General features: G+C 39.7%; 2 protein-coding genes across 3 annotated transcripts; one reads left to right on the plus strand and one right to left on the minus strand.

The window, feature by feature from the left end:
* Nucleotides 1-553: 553 nt before the first annotated feature.
* Nucleotides 554-8,620, minus strand: LOC103705766 (stress enhanced protein 1, chloroplastic-like). Its single transcript, XM_008789617.3, has 4 exons — nt 8,459-8,620; nt 8,268-8,372; nt 4,668-4,846; nt 554-891 (listed from the first exon to the last, which is right to left on the minus strand). Exons 1-4 carry the CDS (start codon nt 8,490-8,492, stop codon nt 787-789), a joined length of 423 nt encoding a protein of 140 aa, XP_008787839.2. The 5' UTR covers nt 8,493-8,620; the 3' UTR covers nt 554-786.
* A 3,602-nt stretch (nt 8,621-12,222) lies between these two features.
* LOC103705768 (growth-regulating factor 1-like) lies at nt 12,223-14,043 on the plus strand. Of its 2 annotated transcripts, none has more exons than XM_039134507.1 (4): nt 12,223-12,723; nt 12,861-13,239; nt 13,350-13,707; nt 13,803-14,043. In XM_039134507.1, the coding sequence occupies exons 1-4, from the start codon at nt 12,534-12,536 to the stop codon at nt 13,815-13,817; spliced, it is 942 nt and encodes a 313-aa protein (XP_038990435.1). In that variant the 5' UTR covers nt 12,223-12,533; the 3' UTR covers nt 13,818-14,043. The 2 variants fall into 2 exon arrangements, with proteins under 2 accessions (XP_038990435.1, XP_026659950.2); XM_026804149.2 differs by having other exon boundaries at nt 12,228-12,723; nt 13,350-13,699.
* The last annotated feature ends 5,082 nt before the right edge of the window (nt 14,044-19,125 follow it).

Consider the following 19,125-nt stretch of genomic DNA (forward strand, 5'->3'; position numbering starts at 1 on the left):
CTCCTGTTTCACAAAAGATACAACAGAGTGGTTCCAACCTTCTCGTCTTTGGTGACAAACAACAGTTCACTAACCATCCACATTAGCACTTCCAACATGTCCCAATTTAAGGGGAAGCAAAATAAATATTTATTTCTCAGTTTCATAGACCATAATATCATAAAATCAAAATAAGTTAACAAGCAGAGCATCAGATGTCCAAGTTGTTGCAGATATTCCTGTCTATAAGTACAGATTACATGGACATACAGTGGCAATAGGCAACAGCCATTATGAATAGCATACAAAGACACTGAAGGCAGAAATATAGACTGCACATATACGTACAAGAATCTTTTATCCTCAGGAAAAGAAAAACAAAAGGCTTACACCGCCATCAACTTGCCATCGCTGAAAGTGGAGTTAATTACATTAGCAGATGAGAGGGCTGGTATCTTCACATGGTAGTGTTCCAGGAAAACACCTCTTCCTTAGAAGATTAAAGCTCGTGATTTTTGTAAACCTTTGCATTGGATTCAACTTATCATACAAAAGAGACAAATTTTGCATGGTAGGAAATTTAACAATTTTGGCATATGTATTGCAAGTAATGGTATGCAATGGCAGGTTGCCAGACAATCTCAGCCATTTCCAAAACAAAAAGCATCTAAAAAAGGATCCACAAGTTGCATAAACCATCCTCCTTACAAAACAAAACTGTCATCAAGCAGATAGTACATAGGCATGAAAACAATCATGAAACGGAGGACCTTTAAACTGAAAAACATACATACACTCCAAGAGCAATCAATCTCGAGAGGCAGACTGAAAGATAAAGAAAGCTGTCAGAACACCCACTAGTGCTGTAACAACCAATGCTAGCATTGGTAGTGGTGTGGTGATCCCAAAATTCTGCATAACAAACAAGACATTACCCATTTGTATTGCTATTAGTAATAAAAACAGGAGATATAATTCTCAAAAGAATTGCCACAATCCTGAATGCATCCAATTATATAAAGATGGAGGTCACCTACGCGACCAATTTAAGGGATGCTCAGACTGCTAACTATATCTTAATTAAACAGAGACCAGTCATTACTTGAGCAACAACAACAAGGCAAAGAATTTAGCAAGGCCAAACATGAAGCATGAGACAATTCTTACGACTGATAAGATGCAAGAAACAATAATCAAGAATCTAAAATCTGGCAGAAATGGAACGAAAAGTATGACATATGCATGAAGATTGTGAATAATAGAATTTTGAGGTGATGAATAGTAAGACAATGAGACGAATGTGAAATGGGGCATGATGGGGCTTGCCCTAGTGGTCACAACCCTCTGTTTAGTTGTAAAGGCCCACATTTTACTGGGCTTGGGATACAATCCGACCCATGAGAAGGGGGAGGGAGACTCCCGATCGGGTCTTCTCCCTCCCCTGTTTCAAACCCATCTTCCTCCTCCCGAATCCACCAGAAAAAAAATAAATAAAAAATAACAGAGGAAAAAGGGGGATTAAATCTTACCTAAATTGAACCAAACTCCATCTATAAAAGATCCCTTTCTCCTCATCGTAGGGCATCAACCGAGTGCCGTTCAAAACAAAAAGGAAAGAAAAAAAAGGGGATCCGTGAGATTGGGTTGTTTGCCGCCGATCTTGCTGGAGGAACTCGTCGCCGGAGGTAAGGTGAGCACCTTCTCCTCCTTCTCCTTTGTCTTTGGGCCACCGTCGCCTTGGAATCCGGCTGGCAAGCCGCCGGACTAATAAGGAAAGCCGAGTCTCTGTTCCGCCTTCTCCTCTTCCGTTCCGGCCGACCGTCGCCGGGCGTGGCACCACCGGCACCACCATGGGCCAACGACCATGGGGCGTCGCCGGCCATGGGCCGCCTGCTGCCGAGCACTCTCCTCCTTCCCGTCGGGAACGAGGAAGGAAGAGAGGGAGAGAGAGAGAGCCAACTCTCTCTCTTCTTTGCTATTTTATTGACGGGAAGGAGGAAGGAAGAGAGAGGGAGAGAGAGAGTTGGTTATTTTATCTTCTCTCTCTAGTTGCTGTCTCTTATTAGTTTGTTTTCTCTCTAGTTCAATTCAGGGAGATCATGAATTGTTGGTTAGTCTTGGGGTACTAGATACTTGTAGACCCTTGAGAGGATCCATAGAGAGTTTTGGGTTGTCAGATATCTTGGGTAATTTTTAATATTGTCTTGGTTTTGTAGGAGAACAATCTATTGGACGAAAGGACATTGAGTGGAGTTCTGCGCATCCCAGTTCCTAGATCGCCGTGAGGGCGGGTGATTAGTCTGTCTGAGTTTTTCAACAAAGAATAAGAATCCTTGTACGCCAATCCTACATGATAAAAATATTTTTGCATTATATATGTTTGATATGCTATGATTCAGACAAAGCAAAATAGTTTTATATTTAATTATATTTTGATCGTGTTGGCTTGTGATTTGTAGTATGATGGATGCATGTATGTGATTAACTTGTACCTGCATAATTGAATTCATAAATGTGGTGGTATGGACTAACCATGTTATATTGATTGCCCTGTCACGGGCCGGAAACGTGACCATGGTTAGTCTAGGCCGGATATAAGATGGAAAAAGGAATTGATGTATGTATGTGAATTGGTTAAATGAGTAGAGACTTTGGGCTTATCTCGTTAGTATTGATTGCCCCATCACAGGCTGGAAATGTGATATTATCGTTTGCCCCGTCACAGGCTGGAAATGTGATACTATCGATTGCCCCATCACAGGCTGGAAATGTGATACCATCGATTGCCCCGTCACAGGCCGGAAATGTAATACTATCGATTGCCCCGTCACGGGCCGGAAACGTGACCGGGATGTAGCTCAAAGTCGGAAAGATAATTGATCCGGATCAAGTTAACATAAAATGGAAGGAAAAAGCATTGAAAACAGTCATAATGACTTATAAGCTATTATATACTATATCATTCTTGTGTGGCTGGACTTTCATTGATGTTTGATGTATAATTATGGACTTTCATTGATGTTTGATGTACATAATTATATTGATTATTTGAGTCTTTTGGAAACTGTTTATGATTTCATGAAATGTGCCTCGATTTGTCGTGGTTTTCAAATTCATATTATTATTGTATTGGTATGGATGTGTAGGGATTCTTATTGGACTGTAAAGCTCACCCTCTTTTCTTCTTTTTCTTTATCAGAGTTGCAGGATGCGTAGATTTGGATGGGATGGGCGCAGAGTGCGAGTACCAGAGTCATTAGTTAATTAGTTTGTTTATCCTTCTTTAATGTCGATGAACATGTGAAGATCTTGTAATTGAACTAATTTGTTTATCTAGACATGTCGGATTTGTCTATTTGAATTACTAAATTAATTGTGGATTTATTTAAATTTTTGTTAATCATAGGCCTTGCATGATTTTTAGGGCACTGCTCTAGGGCTCATGCGGCCGGTCGCGTACCAGACCCGGGTGCTGGGTTCGGGGCGTGACATTAGTAACCAGATGTTCTAGGTTCGACACCTCTATGGTGCATCCCCAAGTATTTAAACCTAGTTAATTAAAGTGCAGATGGGTCTCCCTCCCTTCTTCTCAAAAAAAAAAAAAGAAGATAAAATGAGATGAACTGCTGAAAGAAATACTCTAACAAAATTAATATTTCAGACCATTCTTCTAATAGAGTATAGAATCAACAAATCCATAAAGGCTAATGAAGTATCATTGAGTCTGCTGATGTCATATACTCTTTATTAAGATGGAGTGATTTTGTTAACCCTGCTTCCTTTCCTAGTTCATTCTTTGTCTCCTTCTGGCCTAATAAAAAGAAACCAAATGTGGATTTATTCATGACAAAAAGATACATAGAGGGTGGAAAACATGTACCCCAAAATCATTTTGTTTTTACCCTATAGAATTCAACTATTCAAGAAAGCAGACTCAAGTACCATGAAAAGGTAACTACGTGCATTAAGTAAGATTGGTGTATTGAAGAGCTCTATCAATATCAGAGAGTTTTAATGACATGTCATCCAGCAAAATAATTTGCAAGATGCAGTTTGTCCTATAACAGGAATCAACAAATAACCCTCATCTCTTTAAAACATTTTGAATAAAGTTAGCATTAATCTATAGAAAGTAAAATCGTGGTTCTTGTTTGCAGTGATGCAACCTTTTGTGATAAGATGAGAATATGAATGAATAATATGTTCTAACATGGAGGAATATTGGAGGATAAGAACCTCATGTTTAGTAGATATAGGGCATATTATGTGAACAAAACAGTGGGATATGAAAATAAGGTCTTGTTCAAAATTGATGCTAAGAGATCGCCAATTGAGTCAATGCAAAATTATCTAGGAAGATTTGTCCTGTTATATGTTGCATGAGACATGTATTATAGAATTAGGTAATCTTATAGAAAGGATCAATGTATCAAGATGTCAGTTAAAAACATAGTCTCACTCAATGGATTACAAACAGCTGGAGAAACAGGGCATGTACTTTATATAAATCACCTTCTTACAGTTCCAAGAAAATGACCGATATATATATGATATATTAAGATCAAAGTACATATTTATCTAACTTTTGAATAACTAAAGCATTTATGTATGCATTACCATAAGTTTCATTATGTTTCATAATGTCATTTGACATCCTTCATATTTCTGGTCTTTGATAAAGCCCATACCTCTAGAAGTCCTTTCCCGGTCACTATTTCAACAGTTATTGCTGTTGCAAACCCAACCATCGCAAGGCGACCAAGCCATACGTCCAATCTGTTGTTCTGCTTTGCACCCTGCTCGCACCTTATGGAAACTGACATTGCTTGGCATATATTTTTCCTTTTCCTAGATGTAGTCAAAAAAACTGGAACCAAATGCCTTCATTAAAATAATAGACAATGGCTTAATTCTTGAATGCTGTTCTGTAACAGCAAAAGAAAACATAATGCCTGTTTCTGTTAAAATTAGTAGGTAATAGATTAAAGCCAGGCCAAAGATCTGGCATTTTAAGTGCACAAGATCGAGAAAAATAAAAAGACCAAAGATGCACATTACCAAAGAAAAGTATCAAACAATATTTTACAATGCAATAAAACACATATTTTTAAATAAATAGCCATTAGAAAATAAACCAATCTTCTAACTAAGGATTTCTAAAATGAAACAGAGATTACGGTCCCTTCTGAAGGAGTAGATATATAGTGCCCAGAATATCTTATAACATTATGCACTTCTATGTTCAGGTGATATGATAACAAGGAACATGAAGCAAACAACGTCTATGAAAGTGGACAGAAAAATGAAATTCTAGTGCAAGGCTGAGTTGCTTAGCTATTTGATTTTGGCTTATGTCTATTAACAGTAATATATAGGTTAGAAAAAGCTTAGCTTGTCCATAGTCCAATGCATTCAATTTCACAATCTAGAATGCCTTTAATAGGTCCTTAGCAGTGTGAAATCATGCAAAATTAAACCAGAACACAATATGTTTCTTGATTCTATTGCATGGACCCATGCATGTCTGGAAGCACAAAAACAAATATACTGATAAAAAAAAGTGCTCAGTTAGGGCGAAATTGGGCTACAACTGTAGAACAGGTAACTCAAGAAGAAATGCTCTCAACAAGAGAAGGGTGCAACAAAAAGACAATAAGATAGCACATCCATTGCCTAGTATTTGATTCTTCCTCCATTTTCCATGCCTAAGTCTACATAAGGCAAGACTCGTCCAAACCAACTGCCTTACAGTTATGGCAACTTAAACCGACCCAATCACTTGCATTCCCAAAGAAATTCAAATATTCCCTGACAAAATGCACAAACGCAAGGGGGAATACTAGTCTATGGCCAGTTGCCCACAATTCACATCCTACATGGATGTATTTGTCATATTTATTTGGACACTATTCAAGGTGCTCTCTCAGAATAAGAGCAAATAACACAGCATTATTTGAAGTGTATGTAAGGGAGCACTTACTTTTAGTACAAGGTCCAACATATTTCATTTTAAAACAATTAGCCGAAATAATTAGTATTTGGGAGATCGAATTTGGACAGTTTTGACCAATATTTTTTGTACTGGTACGGGGTGCTGTGCCGGTAGATTACCGGTACAGTACGGTTCAGCACGGTACACCTGTTTTGGCCTATAACAGTTCAGTTGAAGTTCCAGTTTTAGCCTAAACTAATTTTGCCCAGAAAGAAACAGGAAACAGAGTATATGTCTGTTTCAGATCTCAATCTGAGTTGGCAATCAAAGCTCTGAAATCTTTTTTGTATTTTGGAACAAATTCTAAATCATCATTGCTATCTGTCCAAGAGAGTCAAGATGAAATTTTCTTTAAATTCTAACATCTGGCATAAATCTAAAAAATAGCAAGTTCGGCTACAGCCCAGCAGTTGCACTGCTTCGCCATCTAGGAGGAGCTTCTGTGTTCGGACCTTGGGAGGTAATTCCTAAGTGGTGGGCTAGGATAAGTCCACTTGGTGATGATTTCACCATTATTCTCCAAAAGAAAAAATAAATAAATAAGAAATAACATAATTGGTTCAGAATAGGCTTTTAAACCACAGTAAACTTAATCCAAGCATCATCATGCAAAAAGCATTCACTAGGTAGAATGAATAAGAGGAAGCATATAAAATTACATAAACACATTATATATCTATATCACCATAATCAGCATGAAACATCATGTCAGTCTCACTTTGATGAAATTAAAAAATTGGGATATGTATACATGGCCAGCAAGGATTTTAACAAAAAGATAACAAATAGCATACCTTGTATCCAGCTTGGACAATATGTTAGGCTGGCTTTATAAAACTAAACTCTTTTCTTCCAATATTTCAAAAGCAAATATTAAATCAGTATAAAGCACAGAACGAAATGGAAGATCATTAAAAAATTAAGGGGCTATATCATTATTTCATTATGGCATGCAGACTAACAAGGGAACCTACCACATAAGAAGATCCAAAGCTCATATACAAAGGCCATGTACAAAGAATCCAACATATATCCATCCAGTAACTTCTACTATGATGAACTAAGTAGAATACCCAATTCAACAGTAAGGCAAGAAAAAAAAGGAAATTTTCAACAAGGATGGTGAAACATGTATTAAAGTCTGCAAAAAATATTTTCTTTTAACTGAGGTAATAAACGGCCACAAGCACTTCAAGAGAAACCCATTCTCGGCATTTTGCAACATGAGATGCAAATTACATTAAAAAGATGGAGTATGGTTATGGCAAATGTCATGTCCTTGGCATTTGATTAGTGAGCATAGTTGAAGCCAGCTAGTTATTCATATTCATTAACTTAGTAGACTGTGCTCCCTGCATTGGCACTTGTTAGTGAATTTAGCAGTTCCATTTCACAAGTTATTAAATGCATGAATCCAGGGCTGCACCAGAGAGAACTGAAATAGAAGATATTTTCTGTATGATACAAGGCTAAGATGGAAATCGCCAATGAGTTTTTAAGAATATCATATGTCGTTGAAGTAGGAGCAAGAGTTCATATTTAATTAAGGCATTAAAGCACACATGCACACAAACAGACATCAACTTGAGGCATATAGCAGAAACGTACAATTAAGCATTTGTTATTTTACCAAAAAGACTATTTTGCTCAGTACAATAAAGGCAGGTAGAACCGCATTCTAACTTATACGATCAGATTATGTTCTAGTCTCTGCAATAGAAAATTTAGCATTTCAATATTGCATCACACATGGCAAGGAGGGGGGAAAAGAATCATTAATTTCATTTGTGCTGTTTGACTCAATTTTGAATTCATCCTAGACATAGTCATTGAGCAGCAGAAGGTAACATCAAAGTGATAGTATTCCAGATTAAGTTAACATAGGTGAAAATAGTGAATATTTTTAGGAGTGAAAGTAGGTATTCATGGTGAATTCTGAGGAAGGTCCAAATCTTTGAGGTTCCCATCAACCTTAAAAATACTTAATTCCCAGACTGCCCATTATTTTAAGTCCACAGATTAGTTCCCATATCACTATAACTAAAAGAAAATGGCAGAAGTCCCCCCGAGAAAACTCCAATAACCAGCATTCTTTTTTACTTTTAAGTTGTAACAGTAATCCCTCAAGTTAGAATTCTCACAACTTTGCTGTCTCACATAAATCACAAATAAAATGCTAAATTAACAATCTTGGTAATAAGAGAAGTGTCACCTCTCAACTAGAAGAAGAAGAATACGAGGAAAGAACCCATAATTGATGCCCAAAAATGAAGGAGAAGAGAGTTTTAAGCATTACAATGGGTAGAGCTACGCTTGAAGGAAGAGACGAGCTCAGGTGCCTTGCAGGAGGGGATCCGCCGAGGAAGGCCGCGAGCTCCGGCGGATCTGGCGGCAGCGGCATCTGCACAAAGAGAAAGAGGGAGAACAATTAGAATTGTGCGATGGGGGATTATTCGGGAGAGAGATAGTATGAGGGAAGAGAGAGACGTATGAGCGAGGAGGGGATGAGAGCTCGAGCCATGGACAGCGGAGAGGACGCAGGAGGCGCTGGGTTGGTCCCGACATCTTATCGCCTCAATCCGTTGTCTAGAATCTACGCAACTCCCTTCCCCGTTCCCGTCGCCTAAAATCTATCCAAAACTTTTATTGAAGGAGTATAATTACTTCCGTTTTAGCGCTTAGCCGCCGTTGCCCGTCCGCTACTGTTAGTATTTTTTTTGGCACGTGCAACACATGAGGACGCGTAGTTTTCATCTGGCCATACAAGTCTTAAAAAAAAAAAAAAAAAAAGAGCAAATGATTTAGTTAACTGGAATCCATACGACTTACCATTCCGAAGGCTTCGTATAGATGGATTACGATATAGAGCTGGATTCTTTATCTGATTTTTTATTTTCTAATTTTGTTGAACGCTTCCACATCCGTAAAGTATGAACCATCATTGTACTATATATATATATTATAGCTTGTCGACTTCTCTTATTTTCTTTCGTTAGAGCAGAATTTTAATGAGACTTGAATTTTGTCTGAAAAATCCAACAAGACTAGATTAGATATTTTATAGATATTGGTCTGTTAGTTTGTTCAATTTGTTTTTTTTTTTTGAAGGCTCATTTTAGTTTTGACCTAAATTCTATCTATAAATTTATTAGACTTCTGAATAAAAAAAAAAATTCATAAAAATTGGGTCAAAGAAAAATTAGGCTGGTATCCGTCTTACTTAAATGGACTATATAATCTATAATCTTACGGGAAAGTCAGCCCATTCTATTGATTTTCTAAACAGAGTTTTAGTGCACTTAGTATAAGAGCAACTATATAAAGTTGGTAAGAAAAAAAAAAAAAATACTGCCAATGGCTAGCACGTGCGATGCACATGGATATTAAGCATAGATCGCTTTAATCCCATCCCATCCGATAACGTATTTTTTATTGTAGTTTGATAGATATACTCCAATTTTCATCCAGTATGCTTGTGCCTCTCGCTTGGAGAAGAAACCTAGCGTAGTAGGGTGGACTATAGGAAAAATTATATACACCTGATGTACCGATTCAACAGTACACCGGATCAATAACATACTGCCATGTGGATGTTCCAGCCACCTCAGCTAACGAGCAAAAAAAGAAGAAACGGATTCGGCCAAGCACTCCGCCCCCTCTCTCGAGCGAACACAACCAAGCGCTTCGTCCCTGGCTTCGTCCTCCACTCTTGCCTCTCTTCCTTCCTCTTCTGCCACCGCCTCGGCCATGGACGACTTCGTCTCTGCCTCCAAGTCCCTCCGCATCTGCCTCTGCTTCATTTGCAGTGATCCCATCGCCCACACGACAACGATCTACGCCAACCATGCCGCGCTCAAGCTCATCAAGTTCGAGGGCCGGATCGCTGATAACATCGCCATCGGCGGCCAGCTCACCGCTACCACTGATGTCGAGACTTCACCGGCTTCTCCAAGGGCATCCTAGGCTACGATCTCATGGACTATTAAATATAATCTGAATGTTCAGATATGTCCTCTAATATTATTGGCTTGATCTACAACTAAGCCGGTAAGCAAGGCGTAGGATATAATTTCTCGTACTTACATAGCTTTGGAGCAGCAGCAAATATATCACGGGATAACAGTACTGTTATTGAAACCTCGGCCAAAGATGGATTTCTCCCTCGCTCGCTCAGTGTCCTCTCAGCCATGACCCCCACTTTGAGCTCTGCTCGCCTTCTCCCCAAGAATCTCCCACCTCAATCAAGGAGCCGCGCTGCCGGTTTGAAAACGAGTGATTATTCGTGGTCGCTTGATGAGGCTTTGGAAAAAATAAGATCTTCGGCCTCTCATCCCTTCACAGGGGATACGCAAGTAAGGAACTCTTCCTTGGCGCACGCCACGAACTCGATGGAGAGATGACGAATATCCTGTGCAGGCATGCAGTTTCAGACACGCATTGAGAGAGCAGTTAAACAAAATGAAACCGGATCAAGCTCAAGGTAGGCACCCTCTTCTCTATGCATCCCGAGCCTGAGTCTGGATAAGGCCTGATTTAGAGCCCGAATGCAGGCCAGAACCCAACCCAGATCAGAATGGGCTGATCGGGCCATTGGGCCTCCACCTAGTCCCCCAAACCCAGGAAGTGCTTCTAGGCCGTCGTTTGGCGCAGCCACCCGTGCACCGTCGCCCCTGCCAAATCCATATCCTTCAGCTCCTCTACCTGAAGGCTCACATACAAGATAGACAACATGCTGCTAAAGTACCCGGCCATCTCATGCTGCGGGCCAACCGGTTGTAGCCGTCGACAACGGCGCCATGCGGTAGGCCTTGTCCTCCGAGCAAGTGCCGCGGGGGAGGACGCACCAGAGATAGGCGGTGAAGGGCTCGATCATAATGCGTTGGCCGCCAATGGCAGCTTAGATCCGGTCGATATCGAGGGCGGCGATGTATTTCGAGTCGAATCAGTTTAAAAATAATTAATATAAATCATAAGAAACATATAGTAACAGATTGCTTAATTTTGTTAAACTTCTTAGAGAAAAAAAATCAATTAAATAATATTTAAACATCATCAACAACCCACTTCACGTGAGATTTGAGCGGCAACACTATATAAATTATAGTCAACAATATGAAATGTTAATTAACTGCATAAAAAGTCATTACTAAAAGTGAACAAAGTTACTAGATTCAAAGAAGATAGGAAAAGATATCTTATTAATTTTGGATTAGCTCTGGTTGGTTTCAGTATATCTTGGGACACTCGGTGATCCAAATTCAATTCATACACAAAACCGGTCATATTTTTAAATCCAAGATCAATTCAAGAATCTCCATTTTGATTCGGTCAGATGGGTTTTATAGATCAGAAATGAGTCGATTCAATTCACTTATAGCACTAAATAGAAATGGCTGATCTTAACCAATATCTTAAAAGATCAATTTATATTCGCTAAGATCATAAAGATGAGATTCTTAAGAATATCATAATAGTGCTGATACCGATACGACCTGATCTCTGTCCAGATAAAAATCTTATCTTACTACATGCTCTCCGACCATGTCATCAACAACTACCGCAGCTTTTCACCTTGGAGCGAGTTAAAAGGAGAAAAAGGTCCCTTGCTCCTCCCTTGCTCCTCTTGCCTTGTAGCGAGTTACTTCATTTTTTGGGTTAAGGTGCACCGGCAGGGCATGTGAGAACGTGGTGTGTTTTTTTTTTATTTTTGTGACTCTCTTTTTAACTCAGATAAAGGATATCTTCTGTGAGTCCAACAAGAAGAAAACAAAGAAGAAAACTGGCTCAGGGGCAGAAAAAGAAGGGTTAAAACTTCAAAAGAACTGGCAGAGAGTGAGAAGCAATAGTAAAAAGTGCGGTATACTCAGGCTATTCCCCTTCAGTCTCTCACTCACTCACTCACTCTCTCTCTCCCACATTTTTTCACATTTTTTTCCTCTCTTCCTGTTCTTTTAAACCTCAGGAGCAGCTCTTTTGCTTATGGGTTTCTGCAAAGTTGGCAGGGAGTCAGAGACCACAGCCACAAAAGGCAGCACGGAACAGCTGCTGGTCCACTTGAGAAGGGAAGGAGAGCTAAACCGCTGCGCCTGACCCACCTGCTCCTGCCTTTGCTCTCAGTCATAATAATAAGAACAGACCACTGGCTCCAGTCGGCAGCAGCATCAGCTGCACCACTCTGACACCATTAGTTTTAAATAAAACAAAGAGCTTTATCTTGCTACAAATTCACTTAAGCTACCAAAGCACAACCCCCTCATCGACTCTGTCTCTCTCTCTCTCTCTCCAGACTCGACAGTCTCTTGATCGATCCATGCAACAACTCCAAAGATTCTGCAGTCCCCTTATATCTGCCCCTTGACTGAATGACATTTCCTCTGAAAACAAAACAGCACTATTTTTTCCAGTGGGTATCATAAAAGACAGATTTGAAAGGCAGTTGCATGCTTCTGCCTGTCCCCATCATCTCTTTTTGTTTCTTTCTTCTCGTCTCCTCCTTGGAGCTCCGGGTGGTTTAAAGCGTTGGCCTTGTGAGGCTAAACCAATCCAATTAACTAGTGAGGTGATGATGTATGGGAGTGGAAGTAGAAGCAGATATCCCTTCACAGAATCCCAATGGCAAGAGCTGGAGCACCAGGCGATCATCTTCAGATACTTGGTCTCAGGTATCCCCGTACCAAATGATCTCATCCTTCCCATCAGGAGAAGCCACTTGCTGGATTTCCCAACACTGTGTTTTCCTCATCTTCCTTCAGGTAAGCTGCTCTGCTCTTAGCTTCAAGTCGGTTCCTTATGTGCTTGGTTCTCTCCTTTTTTTTTCTTTCTTTTCTTTTTCTCTTCGATTGATTTCCATGGTCAAAAAGAGATTCCGATCTGAATTTTTTAGTGGCAGCTGGGTGGGGGTGCTTCCAGATGGGTTGTGGGAGAAAGGTAGAGGACCCAGAGCCGGGGAGGTGCAGGAGAACTGACGGGAAGAAGTGGAGGTGCTCCAAGGAGGCCTGCCCAGACTCCAAGTATTGTGAGAGGCATATGCACAGAGGCAAGAGAAGTTCAAGAAAGCAAGTGGACTTGTCTCTGGCCTCCAACCCAACATCTTCGCGACTGTCATCTCCATACTCTTCTCTTCTTTCCTTGTCACCACCTGAGGCCGACCGTGCTCTTTTCCCCTCTTCATCTTCTTCAGGATCTCCTAGTATTAGCCTCTCAGCCCAGAATAATATTCCCTATTCTCATTTGGAAACTGTGTCCCTCTCAGCTGATAAAAGTAACAGGTATGAGTGCAGGATCTCTGTGTGTGTGTGTTTGTGTGTCCCCCCACGCGCGCATGTGTGCGCGTAGGGTTTTTTCACCTTATAAGTGACCGAAAAACTTTGAAACGCAGGGAGTTGTATGGACTCAAGGAGGATGTAAATGAATATAACTTCTTCTCAGAAGACTCCCGGGCTGAAAGGGAGGGGAAGTTTAGGCCACTGGTGTTGAGCTCCATGGGCGAGATTCAACAGAGCTCTGATCAAAATCTGATTACTAACTTCGCAATTGCTTTGGCTTCTGAGGAAGACAAAGTTGTGGAGTCGGAGGGGGACTCCCGAAAGGCAAGTTCTTTCGACTGTTTATTTGATGAGTGGCCTGAAAGAAGCACGGGAGCATGGATAATTTTGGAGGAGAACCAGTCGAAACGAGCATCCTATTCGAACACCCAGCTCTCGATTTCCAGTTCCCAGTATCACAATGGTTTGATGGTCTTTACCTTGTCGGAACATCCAATATATCCATCTGTGATTCGTTGTTTTAATATTCATCCTCCTTTTTTCATTATCTGAATATTTGTTTGCAGATGCTTGAATTATGAAGACGAGCTTACTTTTCAAGAGAAGCGATCAAAGGTTCATGGAACGCTGTCAAATTGTTGTCGATATGTTTGAGCTCTCCATCCTCTTACTCTTTCTCTTCCCCTGGTCTTGCTGGTCATGTTTCTTTTTTTCTTGTAAGTTGCTGGTCTTGTTTCAATAAATGAGAAGAAACGTTTGAGGTCAAGATCTGTTTTTGCTAATGAAAACAGATCTGTTTGAGGTCAAGATCTGTTTTGTGTTGTTTTTCTGATGTCCTGGGCCCCAAAGGGAACTGGAAATTCTATCTATAACTCTCCACTATTTAGCTTCAGCTTTGGCTTGCAAAGTTTTAGAGACTATTAAGGAAACAAACCTGAACTATTTCCCAAACAACACAGTCAGAAAAGAGTTTGTATCATCTTTTGCAACCTATATCAGCCACTTGTCTCAGTATGAACAAGCTCAGGGCGTGTTTGATAGTTTTTAGATTCCTTTCCCACTTTCAGGAAGCACTTGCAATTAACTTGCTAAACTTGAAGCTTTTTTGTACATTTGGCGTTTGACAATCACACAATGCAGAATTACTTTTTTGGGAGTCACTAATTCTTATTACAAATCTTTCTGATCGCTGCCAAAAGAAAAGACCTTTGACATAAATTTTTCAGTACTGTGTTCAGCAAATTATGAACCTGAGCTGACACTTGGTGGACTGCTTGTTCTTTCTCCGTATGAAAGGGGCCACTTTGCACCAATTGCACTAATTGCACTCTCTTAATAATAGCAGGCGTTTTGTAGTGTTTTGCCATGGAAGCCATCCATCAAAGGATTTGAACAATATCCTTACCAAGTAGGCACTTGACCTTAAACTGAAGCCAAGGGTCGATCGGACGGGTACGTTAATGTTGCTCAGGCTCAGCCCAGCACGGTCGTCTGGGACCTTCTTCCCCATCGCCACCACATTGAGGTCCTTCTAGCTCTTCTTAAATTCGCAGAGGTTGTTCTTCTGCCTACTTTCCACTGGCGAATCCAAGTTGGAGGTAGCTCAAAGCGTCCATGACGCATGGAATCCGAGGAATGTCCCGCTGTTGCGGCATGGAAGCTTCGTGGATTTGGCGCCGGTTGGCACAAATGAATTCTTTTCCCGATTGGACGAAAAAAATGCTCTGATGCAATACTCCACGCATGCGTGCCTATCACAGATTCACAAGAGTGATATATAATATCTCAAATGTCATTCATGTAAATTTTATTTTTTAAAAAAAAAATCATACACAAAGTACTTGTTTTATTAAAAAAAATACTCTAAAGGGCTACCCACAAGATTTCTTAAAAGAGATAACTATAGAAATTTATATTATGTAAAATATATTTATATAAAATAGGAGATGACCTGTTTTCTGTAAAATATATACGAGTACTTGAAAGCTACGAGGTATGACATTTTTTTTTTTGGAAAGTAACCAAAGAAGCGATTTTATAAAATAATTTGTTCTTTCCATGGGTGCCAATGGATCAGATTTGGATCAGATTTTGATCATTTCTATATCCAAATCCAAAATATGTTTATTAGATCCAAACCAAAAATCAATTAAAACTCTATACCAATATCTAATATTGGACCAAATATGGTCTGGTATCACATCGGGTTTTGAGTAGAAATTTTGTCTTTAACAAGTTATTTAGGTGCACTTTGGATTATTTTTTAAAAATTATTTAATGTCAAAATGCTACGCAAACTATGAAACAATATACATAAATATGTAAAAAGTTATACCTAAAGGAGGGTACCTATTCAACTATTATTTTTGCTACTTAAACATCCACACAATCCTTGTACCCAAAAAGAAAAAGAAAAGCATCCGCGCAATCCAAAAGAAAATGAATCATGAAACAATCCAACAATAATCAAGCTTGACATAAATATTAAACCATAATAAATATATTGTAAAAAAATACCACAACTGACATGGATGAATATTTGGTGGAACAAGGTGGATCGTGGTTTTACTATACTCTTCTTGATTTTTTTTTCTTTGATTAAATAGAAAGATTGATATACACACAAGCTTGTAAGTGTATATTTACATGTTTATATGTGATAGTATGTATACACATATTTGCACATGTGCATATAATCTAATTAGTTGGGTTTTGGGTTTTTGGGTATCGATGTACCTAAATCCAAACTAGATCCAGTAAGACTGTAGGTCTAATTTCAGAACTCAAACCCAACCTAATAATCTATTGGGTTTATTTTTCATACCCGAATTCTATGTTTGAGGTCACTTTCAGATTGGGTTAGCAAGTTATCGACCTCCATTAACATTCTTATTTTTTTTGTATAAAATTTGTTTTATTAACACCTGACCAAGCAATAACCCCAAAAATAATTAATTCAGTTCCAAACCTTTTAAATTAAATCATATGATGATATAAATGAGCTGAGGATGAAGAACTCACCTGCATGGTCATGTTAGGGTTTTGAAAACGGCTTGTTCCGCAAAGAACCAGATCAACAAAGGAGAAATTGAAAATGAAAGCCACCATGGATACACAAAACTGGCATCGACAGCGTGATTCCTTCACCATCCTTATCCTCGAGGAAGCTTTCTTCCTCCATCATCTCATCTTCTTCTTTGGATTGTCACCTTGTGACAGCCACTACTTTCAGTTCCACCAGGAGGAGCGATCCTTCTTGGGCCGGGCCGCAGAAAGCCCAAGAGATAGGTCAAAGCCCGCCAAAGGCTGGTTTGGGGTGCCCATGGAGCTGATGACCGGGCCAGACTGGCAAAATGTGGTTGTCTTCGGCCCCGCGAGGGACTCATCTGATGGGAATGGGATTTGATCATAGTGGGTGGGCTGCTTCCAGTGGGACATGACAAGCCCAAGCTCGTCATCTCTCGTAGCTTTGCCCCAAGTCAGTCGAGAGGTGCATCTCTCGTATCTTTGATTTCATCTTTGAGATCGTTCTCTTCTTTCTGCATATATATTATCTTGAATTTTGAATGTTTTTAACTCTAAGATAGTGTTAGTGATCTAAATAGGATTTCCAAGATGATCTTAGATCACCATTGATCCTTATCCCAAGATAATATGATTTTTGATGATCTAAAATTACCTCATTTGGTATGTTATTTTTCAATAATTAAGAATTTCTAGATATTCACCGGTAACATGTTTGGTTTTCTATGAAAATACAAGATCACTAACCATATAATACCAAAATTACCCCTAATGTATTTCATAAAAATATATTTATTAATCATATAAAATATATTATAATAAAATATTAATATATTAATTATTAATATATTTCATAAAAATATATTTACTAGTCTATAAATTATTAGTCCTTATTCCGAGGCCAACAGCGTCGATGACACTCGCGGCCACATACGCGGCGAGTCCCTTCTTCCTTCTCTTCTTCTTCTTCTTTATTTCACCTCAGAAATAGGAAAGAGGGAAAGAGAGGTAGCTAGTCTCCAACCCCATGGCAGCTGCGGTCGAGGACCGGGGACATTGGTGGCCGAGGGCTGGCGATGCCGACGACCACATATATGGGTCTCTCTCTCTCCTTTGTTTCTTCTTCCTTTAATCTCTTACCCGAATAGATCAGAACATGGTAAAGCATGGAAAGGAATAATGAAGTGGTCAGAAGACTCACCTAGCCCTGTGAAGGAGCTGAGAAGCTTCTTCCGGCAGCTTGGGCCGCTTCCTCCGACGGCTCGGCGGCGAATCCGGATCGGTCTGGTGCCATTAGAAGAAGGGAAGAGAGAGAGAGAGCAGTGAGAGGTAGGAGTGCTTCTAAGAGACCCTCTAAGGACTTTTTATAGCCTTCTTCGGAGAAAGGCATGGCTGCAACGACCACCACCGCGGCTGTTAGGCGGTTATAACTACCTCAATAGCTAGCGATCGCAGGGTTCCTGCTTTCTGAAGGAGACCAAGGTAGCATCTAGATGGGCTGCCTCGTGCCAGGTCATAGTGGCCCTTGGGCTGGCTACATTGAACTGGCCCACTGGCCCAATTGTGTGCGGTCTGGTCAATGGACCAGCCTCATAGATAGTTTCCAAGAGTTATATACTTCGATCTCAGCTCAATGCAAGGAGAATAACTTTTTTCACAATGAATTGACCCATGACAGATCCAAATGGCAATCTCTAATTGATTTGACTCACCGACGGGGTATGAGAAGCACGGCCGAGCATTGTACCCGCCAACTTTCCGCGAGCAGCACACTTAAACCGTGCCCTATGTTTCAGTGATGCCAAACGTTTTCCATAGCAAAAAGGTTATATTTTCTCCAAAACAGTGAGATATTAAAATTATTCTATAAATTTTCTCACCCGAGATCTCGATCTTATAGGGAAACCCTTAGTGTCTACCTTAGCAACCTTTAATTAGATTATTAGAACAATAAAATGATATAGTTGTCTCAGAGGTTTACATTGCCCCTCGCATTTTTAGGTGAAAGCTTTTATTGTTCTAAATTTTTCTTGTTTTTCTTTCATCCTACCCTTGCTATCTTTCTTGGTTTAGGCTTTTACTGTAAAAAGAAATCCAGTTCCTGCTATATCTTTTGGAATTGCTCCTCGGTCTGGGGTTTACCTCCCGTCTTTTCATTTTATGGATTAACGGACAATGGTAGCAAGATATCTGAATTATTTGATTGCTCCATATTTTCAATGTTCACATAATAAAATAATTTTTTAAAGCAGATATGAACATTTAAACTATATAAATAAAATAATTACTTGAAGGTTGAAAAGGTCGTATAAGGGCTGTTGATTGGCACATAATAGCAGTTGTAGCTTTCATCAAAAAAAAAAAAAAAAAAGAGCAGTTCAAAGCCCATTTGAGTGCCATTGACCTGTATTCTCTTTCCCTTGGCCCAATCCAGCCCAATGGGCATTGGGCCAAGGTAAAAAGGAAAAAACAAAGATGCGCTGGATTTAGAAAAGCTAAAGGAAAAGCCACTATAAAACGAAGAAAAGAAAAACTAAAAAATTGGATTTAGGATATCTAGTTTTTTTTGTTTTCTCAAGATATTACTAAACTACTTAGATTCATCGTGTACAATGAAACTCTTGTTCCCTCATTAGTAATGGACATAAGATGGGCTTGGCCGGCTAGCTTTCCGGCCACAAACAACTTGGACCCTGCCTTAGCTAGGAAATCTAAATGGCCAACATCTATATCCCTCATGAGCCTGATCTTCTACACCATCAGATATATCTACAGAGATGAAACAAACATGTTTTGTTAGTGGTTATGACTGGGGCGGCCCAATACATCTGGGGGCCCAAGGCGAATTCAGTAAATGGGGCCTCT

Source organism: Phoenix dactylifera, chromosome 15 (assembly GCF_009389715.1).
Source record: "Phoenix dactylifera cultivar Barhee BC4 chromosome 15, palm_55x_up_171113_PBpolish2nd_filt_p, whole genome shotgun sequence".
NCBI lineage: Eukaryota > Viridiplantae > Streptophyta > Magnoliopsida > Arecales > Arecaceae > Phoenix > Phoenix dactylifera.